Below are 10,930 nucleotides of genomic sequence, written 5' to 3' on the forward strand. Positions count from 1 at the left end.
ATCAATCGATACTCGATCTGGTTGCTTTATTCCTATCCCTTAAGAAACGTAAGGGATTTTAAATGCGCGGGCTGATGCTGAGCGCAAAATAATTTCTCTATAAAAAAGCGCGCGCTTAGCGTATTAATGGTAATTAATTACCTTATATAGAAACCTGGGAAGCGGATTTGACCGCGTCTCTAATTCAAGACGAGAAGGATAGAATGGCGGAGCAGTTCCAGATAACGGTACCCGATCTCCTGCTGCAAGCCTGTCGTGAATTCAGTCGCATGGAAGGCAGAAGGTCATTTCGAACTGCTCGACTACGCTCCGCTTCCGGTCGACATCGCTTCCGGCCGGTTTGTCAGCGACCGGCAACCAGGAGGCCGCATGCGCGATAGTGAGGATCGAGATGCTCGCCAAGCGAGTTCGACAGTTTGACCCCTGAGAATCGAGCATAGTTTGTTAGACCGGCACGTACGCGAGTTTATACGGAGCTCGAGCCTTCAGACACTGAGTATAACGAAGGAGGAGAAGTCACGCGAGTCTCAGTTTTCAAATATAACATCCTGGGATGAAGTGCAATTGCTCGATAATTGCGATATAATATAACGACAGAAGAAGAGGAATTAATTAAAATCAAATATCGGTGTGTATACATTTATTATTATATGTTAATAAAGGATATTTCCTTATATATATATATGTATATATATATATATATATATATATATATATAACGATCTTTTTGAACTGCTAACCGGTTCGAACCGCTTTAATTTTTTTTTTCATCGCGGACGAACTAAATTTAGCTTGCTGCTATGAGTAAAATTTAATTAAATGTAGTTAAATCGATCGTGAATTAAATATATCACGATGGAGGAAAGATTGATTGCAAATTGAATAAAGTCACAGTATAACTTAAAGACAGCAAAACTTAATTGCTTAATATCAAAATTATTGAATTGAAATTAAATCAATTAAAATTATACATATGTTTGAAAAACACTGGATTAAAGGATAGTGTATTATCATTAATGTTGCACTTCGAGATTTGGTCCGTCGACGCAATCGCTCGCTCAAGTGAAAGAGTTCATCTCTATCTCTTTTTGAGAGATGTTCATATTTGTTGTATGTATTATTGTATTAAAAATAATAAAAATAGTTTTATAGATTATACAGTTTTAATTGAGAGCGTAAAAGACAAAATTTCAATCAGATTAAATTAAAAAAGAAGATATGTTTTGGCTGTCTAAATTTAAACTTTGACGTCATTATCATAATATTTATTTAAAAAGAATAATTTTAATATGAAAATCACACATTTTTAATTGATTAGATTTTTAATTTTTTTGTTAACAGCAAATGTTTTTTTCTATACTCGAATTAAACGGAAAATATAATAATTAATGCGTAATCTGTTTCAACATATCGAATATCCTATAACGCATTATATATATTGAGTATCAAATAAAAAATATTTTATAAATGAAGATTATTTCATGAATGTGAAACGTTGATCATATTTCTTAATTAATTTCAAAATTATAAATTTGATTGCGCATGCACATAATTGTTTCATTTATATCATTCTGTTTTCTTAACTGCACTTTTTATCTCCCGATTATACCACGCCTTCCAACGTATGAGTTGTGTTAGGATGGCTTGAAAGGGGAAAAAATATCGGTGAAATATCCGGATATTATGTGATACATACTTCAGATACAAGATCTTGTTTAATATTCGAAAAACAAAGAACTTGACCGTTATATTACATTTAAGCGAGCAATATTGTATTTACTTGTATTTCAAAATATTGGCATTACATGTCGCGTGGTACATTAAACTGATGTTTTCGTTTATTTTTTTTTTTATAAAACTTGCTTATCCTCGTTTGCATACATTATTTGTCTTGTAATAATTTCGTTGACTTGAACAAAAAATTGCTGAATCGCGAAGCGCTGAATCGGTACGCGTATCAGATTCGATACGATCACGAGTTGATTTCTCGTTGACAGCGAAGCTGCACATTCGTCTCTCGGGCTTGTATACCTGGTGTCGTCGAAGAGATGCATACTACACCAAGAACATTACGAAGATTCGCGAGGTCGATGAATTTCCGCAATGATTTTAACGTTTCGTTTACCAAGCGCGGAATAATTCTTGGATCCGATTTGCGATTTTTATTATTAAATAATAACGATGCTACTCCTTCGTGGAATATCACTAATCAAGGCTTGAGCTCCGTGTTATCGCGAACATTCGCGCAAGATTTCGGCACTTTGGCGAGGAAGGAACCACCCGAGCCACGAGGTCTTCCCTGGCTCGGTTCAATATTATCCCTGACAATGTCCGGTGGTGCGAAAAAGCTACATGAATACGTGGACAAAAGGCACCAAGAACTTGGATCAGTCTTCAGAGACCAGATTGGACCAATCGATGCTGTTTTCGTTAATTCGCCAACTGAATATCGTAAGGTATTAGCCGATCTTGCGGGTAACACGCCGCGGCACTTCTTACCGGAATCCTGGATGTTGTATAATGAAATTCGAACACAAAACCGAGGTCTGCTCTTCATGTACGTACGATGTTCTCCCATCGGTATGTTAAAGAAAAGAATTGTTATCAATTCCGATAGAATTAGATTTCAGCGATGAGATTGTAACCGAAACGTTTGCTTTATAAGATGCTTTTGTGGAAATTTTAATTCTTCTTATAATCTTTTAATATAATCAAAACATTTTTCGTTCGTCTGAATTCTCTTCTTCTCAGCGAAATAATTCATTTTGTCATAAAATAATTTCGATAACAAAAAAACATTGCGCTGTTGGAATAGGGACGGAGAAGAGTGGTGGCATTACCGTAAAATCCTCAATAAAGTAATGCTGAAACCTATAGCAAAGAATTTTTTCTGTGGACCTTGTCAGGAAGCCGCCGAAAATCTGACGAAGGAATGGCAAAGGTATAGCCGAATCGGTTGTGTAATACCGAATCTGGAACATCAGCTGTATCAGTGGTCTATCGAGGGTAAATTTCGAGTCATTACATAATAGAGTTTTTTATGTAGCAGCATTTAACATTATTATATTTTGTTAAATCGCGTTATATTATTTAGTGTATCACGCGCGCATTCGTCGACTATGTAAAATTGTTTTAAACGATTTTTCGCGATTAACAACGCGCGATGTTGATCGATAATTCTTTTATAGTGATGTTAGGGACCATGATAGGTTCGCAATGGCATGCTTGCGAACCGTGGTTACGTCGTGACATAGAGGATGTGGCCACGACATTACACCAGATTTTCACATATACTTCACGTCTTTCAATGATGCCAGCCAAGTTAGCGATGAAGCTTAGGTTGCCAGTGTGGAACAAGTTCGTTAAGGCTGCCGACAAGGTGCTGGACAAGGTACGCAAACTAGTGCCAGCAATGATCCAGTTATCAGACAATGATGGACTTCTGCAGATGATTTTAAATAATGGTATCCGCGGAGATGAAGCTGTCAGAATCATCTGCGATTTCGTCGTAGCTGCTGGTGACACAGTACGTGTTTAATTTATTAATATTCGTATATACAGGATGTGTTATAACAAAATTTAACAAAGAAAAGACATCAAACGTTTTAAAATAAAATGTTCTTGATATGAGAATTTCTATGAAAAAATTTATCTTTTCCTCCCCTCAAACATTTTTAACTTATTTGAAATTGAATTATCATTTCTCGTTTGTATCTAGTTACAAGATATGTGGATATAATACAAGACGTAGAGAAATAAATTTAAATTCTTCTAATAAAGGCTCATAAATATACAATAATAATTAATAAGTAGCATATAACCCTGCACTGGATGTTAATGTGAAAAACGTTAGTTATTTAAAACGTCGATTTAATGATAATACATAATAATTATATTCGTTTCGACCTTATATTATTATCATTTTCATCAATAACATTAAATTATTACTATAAATATATTATCTAATTATTATAATTGCGTGTCAGGACAATATTAAAAAAAAAACGCTTGATTTCTATGTGCCATTTAAATTTATAATGGATTCACTCGTGTTTTTCGTTAATGGTTGATGTATTCATATTATGATCGTATGCTTTCTATAATTATATTCATCAATTCTTTAAAACAATTTAAATGTCCGGTCTTAATATCATTTTTAACAATTCATACACACAAGTTCTAACTCCAGTATAATTGTTACAAACCGTGGTGTACGGTTTTCAACAACTCATACACAAGAATTCCAATTCTTGTATAATTGTTAAAAAACTTGGTGTTTTAAAAACATGATAATTAAGATAACATCTAAATTGTTTTAAAGAATTAACGAATATAAAGGATACAATCTTAGAAAGGATACAATCTGATGAACATAATATGAACACATCAATGACTGACGAAGAGCGTGAGCGAATCCATTATAAATTTAAATTGCCACGTGCAAGAAATCAAGCGTTTTTTAAATATTGTCTTGACACACAATTATAACAATTAGGTAATATGTTTATGTACTAATTTATGTTATATTGAGGATGTGTGACCTAATAAATTGACATTTTAAATAACTAACATTTTTCATATTTTTCACAGTACAGATTTATATGCTCCTTATATTATTAAATAAATTTAAGTTTAAAAGTCGATAAAGGATTTAATTATTTGAAATCGATGATTTGATATTTGCGATGTAACTTTCTTTGTCCAAAGTTATTCTGGTTGAGAAAAAGTTGATTTGAATCAATTGATTTTGAAATTGATATTTTTAATCTTTATATTAATAATTAAAGTAATGGGACGTTTTGTCTGCACAGCAAAATTGTAATTCTATTATTTATTTAGACATCGATTACTATGCAATGGGCATTGCTGTTACTTAGTACTCACCCTGAGCTACAAGAACAATTATTCGATGAAATCAAAAATTTGCCACTGGAAGATCTTTTGCAACATCAGCTATTGAGATATACGTGGAAGGAAACCTTGAGGCTGCACCCCGTCGCACCATTCCTTACGAGATATTTACCAGTGGACTCCATAATTGGCGGTTATTTTGTGCCGAAAGGGGTAAAAATAATAATCGTGTAAAGTTAACAGGAAGCATTTCTAATGCAAATTGCATTCGCAGATTATTCGATTTACCGAACAAGTTACTAGATAATGACTAATTAAAAAAGATGATTCTCCTTTTTTTTCTAGGATCTAATTATCTTATCGCTTTATTCAAGCGGTCGCGATGAAAATAATTTTCTACGACCTAATGAATTTTGGCCAGAAAGATGGTTCAGAACGGGGAAGGAAGATTTATTCACCTACCGAGGAGTAAAAGATACACGTGCTTATGTTCCATTTGCAGTAGGTGTGAGGAACTGCATTGGTCAGAGACTCGCAGAAACACAATTGTCTCTTACGTTGGCGCAGGTAAGTTACTAATCATGCAATTGGATCCAAATCATGATTACAGCCGTATATTATTTCCTTGTAGCTCATTAAAAACTTCAAGATTGAATGCGAAAATAGGGACAGGATTAAGATGATTTTGCGTATGGTATCTGTACCATCAGAATCTATTAGGTTGAAGCTGATTGATAGAGAAATATGATGGAGACGTTAAACGATTACGGAAAGACGATTAATGAAAATTTTATTAATAATGACGCGATGCAAGAAATGTATACATAATTTGTTTATATTTGTTGAATATATATATATACATATATAAGCATATATGTACATATACACACATTTATATATACATAAACACATATATATATATACATATATATATATATGCGCGTTTTAAACATCTATATAGATTTAATATAGTCAAAGCCGAAAGTACATATTTCTTATCGTGCAGACATTTGTTTTATATCAATTCAAATAACATTTTATATTAAAAATAAACGTCATTATAAAAATTGTAAATAGACTTAGCAGAATTATCGAAAATTTTTACATAAAAAAATCATGAATTTAAAAAAAAGGCTTCTGAGTACTCACTCATTAGATTGTGACGTTATAATTTTTTCTTGCTATTTGTAAATAAAGAGAATTTAGATGAAATAAAATGATGAGATCGCTTTAAAACACTTGTAAAAATAGACAAAAATTATCCTTATCTCCCTTGATAGTAAATAGTCGTAAAAGGCACGTAAAGTGCGTTTACTAGTTTTTATTCAATGTACATACGTAGTCTATTTTCACTTTACGAGCCTTTTTTGACTCTTTACTGACTATCAGGGGAGATAAGGAGAGTCTTCGCCCATTTTTACAAACGTTTTAAAGTGATCTCATTATTTCATTTCATCCAAATTCTCTTTATTTACAAATGATATGCAAGAAAAATTAAGGTCTCATTTTTCATATACGTCATGATTCAATATGACTGAAGTGACTACTCAGGAGCTTTAAATCTAGAAAACGAATTTTTACAAATATGAGTAAAACTAAAGATGCTTATTTTTTTCCAAGGAGATATATTGCTTTGTATATTACGAGACACCCTTATATATATGTAAGGCATCTAGGAAAGCGAACGCGCGCGCATAAGAGTTTGTTCTCTTGACTTTTTTATACACTATATATAACGATATCTTCAAAACATTTTGTAAACAGAATTTATTATATATTTTTAAATACGAAAAACATTAATACATGGAAGATGATGATTTTATAAATGTTTCTGTTATTTTTTTATTATGTACAAATGCTTAAAATATGCTTGGAACATCTTAAAATATGTACAGAATTAATATATAATATGCAACGCGAGATATTTAAACGATAATTATAAACACGATGCCTTTGAAAAAGATGGTTTCTATTACAATGACGAATGTATATCTAATGAGATAAATGTTATTAAAGAAACTGTAAAACATTAATGTCTAATATTAATAACATTATTTAAAGTATGGTGAGCTTCATGGATATTATAAATACACTCAGATTTATCCTTGCATTTCGATTACATAGCTTCGATCATCAGATATTTCATCATTGAAAGTTTTTATTAAGATGCAACGAGGAAAATAGTTTTAATATACAAATACATTTGAAAATCAAGAGAATTTGTCATAGAATTGCATTGTATGACAGCAAGTAATATGTGTAACATTATTGCTGCAAATATGCAAGAGATAAGATAATTATTTTTACGATTAATTGAATTTTGCATAAGAGAAAATGATCGTATCGTATAAAAATTATTTTATAACATTTATCTGATTAAATATATACATTTTCGACACTATATTTTGATAAAACATTTTTACTTAATTTTATCTCTTATTAAAAAGAAAATCATCTTTTTCAGAGATATATATCTTGTATAAATTATAGAAAAATTTTAATCAGAAATGCACCAAGCTTATGCAAAGAATTCCCCCATAAAAATGTTCCAAAGACTAGAGTAAACATAAATTAATGATAAAAAAAAGCCAAGTTTACTCTATTCTTATTTTAGAGCTCATTCTTCGGAGATTTATTATAGAGATCTCGAGGAAATATTCCTATTCGTCGCAATTGCATTAATCCGAATTTAATAGCCATCTAATGTTTCTACCATCGGTATAACTCGTCCGTAATTATGTCCCTAATCTCGCATAGGAACTCATTGAAGGCATTGGTGGTATAGAAATCATGGAACGTCCGCATCGTTTCACTCCACGACATTTTTGTGGTTAGAAATTTCTTGACACAAAACGACCTAAATTCATGGCAGGAATGTTTCCTTGCCCAGCACCAAGCTCGATAGAAGGTTTCATGATTGAGTTTGTTTATAGAAGTCTCGGTTAACAGCTCTATCAAGAAATTCGGCATGAGAAAATAATCGGCTAGAAGCACAGCCTCCAATAGTGATTCAATGCTTCGATTCTTGAACCTATCATCGTTCGTTGCTAGTATCAGTGTTTTTAGGGCATTACGTGACATGTTCCTCAGTCGAATTAGTCTCTTGTTCGACTCCCTGAAGTGACCTTCCAACATAGCGGAGAAGACTGGAGAGTAATGGCACAGTGTTTGTCTGCAAGCTTTAACGGTCGTGCCATCATCCAGCTCCAATATCACTATCGACGACAACTTTATCGATGGTTTCATATTACGATATATTTCAACGGCGTTTGTAGCTGTATCAGTGATCGAGTCCGAATCGTCCGAATAAAACGCTTTCGCCAACTGACAAATTGACCAGATCGCCCGCTTGTGTAATTTATGCGACGAGTCCGCTAACAGACGAAATATTAGCTGCATTCCATCATGCTTTTTCAGCAGGCATCTCAGGGTGCAATGCCTCTTAATGAGAAATGGTATCGACACCGCGGTCAATAGTTTGTAATCTTCTTCGCCGCGCAATAATAGAAACGATAATTGCCCAGTGGCACCGCCGGTATCCGCCACTGTATGTAAATGTCGCATGCACTCTTCCGCTTCCGGCAAAGTTTGTATCTCGAATACAAACCCTTGTTTTACCAATGGTATGAAATACTCCGCATTCCTAGACAAACATAAATGTGATACGAATGAAACTTTTATAAAAGAATAAAAAAAAACAATTGTGTAAATACGAGGTTCATAATTTGAAAAATCTTACCCTATGATCTTTATCAATATTTTGAGAGCAGTGCCTTTTAGGACATTTTGCTTTTTTGTATATTTTATGTAATCCATCAACGATTTGATGGTCATGGATTCGGCCAATTTGTCGATAGGTTTAGAAGAAAAACTCAATTTACTCAGTAATAATAATGTATAGTATTCGCAAGCATTCGTTTCTGAAAATGTCTCAGCATTGAGAGAGGAAGAATCGGAATCAGCTTCGACAGTTGTCGGTGATTTGTAGCTTCTAGGGGAAGCAGCTTCTTCTTCTACAGAAAGTGTGGAAGCATTAATTTAGACGAATAATTTGAATCTAGATATACTTTGTTCAAGATTTTAATTAAAACAGATCATATGTAACAGAATAAAAAAATTGTATTAATGATATTAAAGAAAAATAATGTACCTTCATCGTTATCGCATTCCTTATCGCTGTAGACCGGACTGTAAACATCATCTTTGAGATCGTCAATTTCTGCACTAAAATCGAAATAAGGTGGCAAGGGTGGTGTGCTAGGTGGCGATGAGGAAGAGGCACTTGTAGCACTTCTTGGACTCCAATCATCACGATAAAGATCCATACTGTATCTGTAAATTTCAAAATAAATCAATAGTTAATTCCAATATGAATGACAAATTAATTACTCAATACATGTCAAATCAAGATTCTGATGTGTGTCACATATTATAAATATATACATTATGTAATCTATTTTACCTCGAAATGGGATATTTAGAAGGCCTTTTGTCGTAATCATCGATCAGATATTCGCTGGAACGTTTTCTAGATGTGCTACTTCTCTCACTGTTCTTAGCTACAAAATTTGTCAGTTTTGCTACGAGGACCTCTAATATGCCATGTCTCGTCAGAATGTCGAGGCCGATTTCATCGTGGATGAATAGTGTGAGAGCTTCCAATAATTTAGGATGGTAACATTCGTACTCGGACTTGTTCAATAATGCCAAGATAACCTGTAATCCATTGTTCAATCTGATCCTATCTCGATTCACAGATTCTCGACAAAATAAACATAGGCTCAACAATATCTCCTTGCAAATAAAATTGGAGTTAGCGTCTGTCGCTATTATCAGAGCTATGAGTTCTTTAACTGTGCCAGAAACACCTAGACACAATCGACATTCCGCTATCTGACAGAGAGTATAAAGGCATTTGACAGCCATCTTATTGTTTCTTGCGCTGCAGCAACGCATAAGACACTTGTAACCCCACATGTCCTTGTCGACGTGCATCTGATTGCCGCATCGCGGGTCTAAAGTATCGAGAAATATACACATGGCCTTCAAGCACGCATCCACAAGCTTGCCATACTTAGGATCTACATTGAACCTCTCTTCGGCCATAACGAATAATTGAGCAATCAGCTTGACAATTTCCAATTGTATCATCGTATCCCTGATGTTTTTGTAAACGTTCCAGATATTCCTACAAATGTAATTAGAATGTAATTAAAATGGATAATTGTGTAACATAAAATGTATAAAATTTATAATGGAATACAGTTGAGTAAGAAAAAATAAATTACTATGGGGAATTAAGAACAATTACATACCTTACAGCTCTGATAGCCATGCAATAAGTTTGTACATCGGTTTTTAACGTTAGAAGTGCCACAAGTGTTTTCATTACTCCAGCATCGCATAATTCTTTGGCGTGCCAGCTACATTCGGATAAATTACTAACGAGTCTGCAAGCACGACAGTGCAGCATAGTATTCAGCTCGAGGTTTTCTAATATGAGCACTATGTTGAATCTTATCTTGCTGTTTCTTATCTGAAATTTTATATTTTATTAAATTATAATGTACAGATTTCAAAACTTAAATTACTTTAGTAATTAATAATTCTCTTCGGTTTTTTTTGCTATAATAATGTTAATGTAATAAATATAATAATGTTAAATGCACATTATAATTAATAATGCTGTAAATATAATAATGTTGAAATGCACATTGTAATTCACAATATGTAAAATAATTATAATTAGTCTGTGTTTCTCGAATCTTTTCTGTATTCTAAAATGTATGTTCTATAATTGTACAGTATTACCTTTTCTGCACGCGCTCAAAATAAATCTCGGAATAAATACATAATTACAAAGTCAAAGAAAATGAAGAATATAGAAAATATAGCTGTATAACAGAGATCAAAGATTTCAGTTCCCATTATTATTCTAATTGCTCAGAGGGAAGAGGACATCATACATCAGATGTCTCCAATGGAAAATTATTTAATCAATTTATATTCGAATTTTCTTTCAAAAATCTGTTATTAAAAAACATTTGTTTTGATTTGAAATATATATATATATATATAT

At 32.9% G+C, this 10,930-nt stretch overlaps 2 protein-coding genes across 2 annotated transcripts in view; one reads left to right on the forward strand and one right to left on the reverse strand.

Moving 5' to 3' along the window:
* Positions 1 to 149: 149 nt before the first annotated feature.
* Positions 150 to 5,651, forward strand: LOC108746781 (cytochrome P450 315a1, mitochondrial). The gene is made up of 7 exons (XM_018483737.1): positions 150 to 628; positions 1,998 to 2,557; positions 2,816 to 3,006; positions 3,189 to 3,526; positions 4,840 to 5,064; positions 5,197 to 5,418; positions 5,483 to 5,651. Exons 2-7 carry the CDS (start codon positions 2,049 to 2,051, stop codon positions 5,597 to 5,599), a joined length of 1,602 nt encoding a protein of 533 aa, XP_018339239.1. The 5' UTR covers positions 150 to 628; positions 1,998 to 2,048; the 3' UTR covers positions 5,600 to 5,651.
* A 1,697-nt stretch (positions 5,652 to 7,348) lies between these two features.
* LOC108747029 (armadillo repeat-containing protein 5-like) overlaps positions 7,349 to 10,930 on the reverse strand; it is a 7,632-nt gene continuing 4,050 nt past the window's right edge. Inside the window, exons 2-6 of the mRNA XM_018484246.1 lie at positions 10,167 to 10,387; positions 9,314 to 10,039; positions 9,002 to 9,183; positions 8,591 to 8,864; positions 7,349 to 8,494 (exon numbers count right to left, since the gene is read on the reverse strand). Coding sequence (XP_018339748.1) covers positions 7,561 to 8,494; positions 8,591 to 8,864; positions 9,002 to 9,183; positions 9,314 to 10,039; positions 10,167 to 10,387 — 2,337 coding nt within the window. The 3' untranslated portion in view covers positions 7,349 to 7,560. The remainder of the gene's footprint in view (positions 8,495 to 8,590; positions 8,865 to 9,001; positions 9,184 to 9,313; positions 10,040 to 10,166; positions 10,388 to 10,930) is intronic.

Source organism: Trachymyrmex septentrionalis, unplaced genomic scaffold (genome assembly GCF_001594115.1).
Source record: "Trachymyrmex septentrionalis isolate Tsep2-gDNA-1 unplaced genomic scaffold, Tsep1.0 scaffold19, whole genome shotgun sequence".
NCBI lineage: Eukaryota > Metazoa > Arthropoda > Insecta > Hymenoptera > Formicidae > Trachymyrmex > Trachymyrmex septentrionalis.

What these genes read in the sequence shown, in the direction of transcription:
- LOC108746781 (XM_018483737.1), top strand. Translation starts at nt 2,049, where the DNA reads ATGCATACTACACCAAGAACATTACGAAGATTCGCGAGGTCGATGAAT. An exon ending in AACCGAGGTCTGCTCTTCAT is followed by an intron (nt 2,558 to 2,815) that starts GTACGTACGATG and finishes CTGTTGGAATAG; the next exon opens with GGACGGAGAAGAGTGGTGGC. An exon ending in TGTCTCTTACGTTGGCGCAG is followed by an intron (nt 5,419 to 5,482) that starts GTAAGTTACTAA and finishes ATTTCCTTGTAG; the next exon opens with CTCATTAAAAACTTCAAGAT.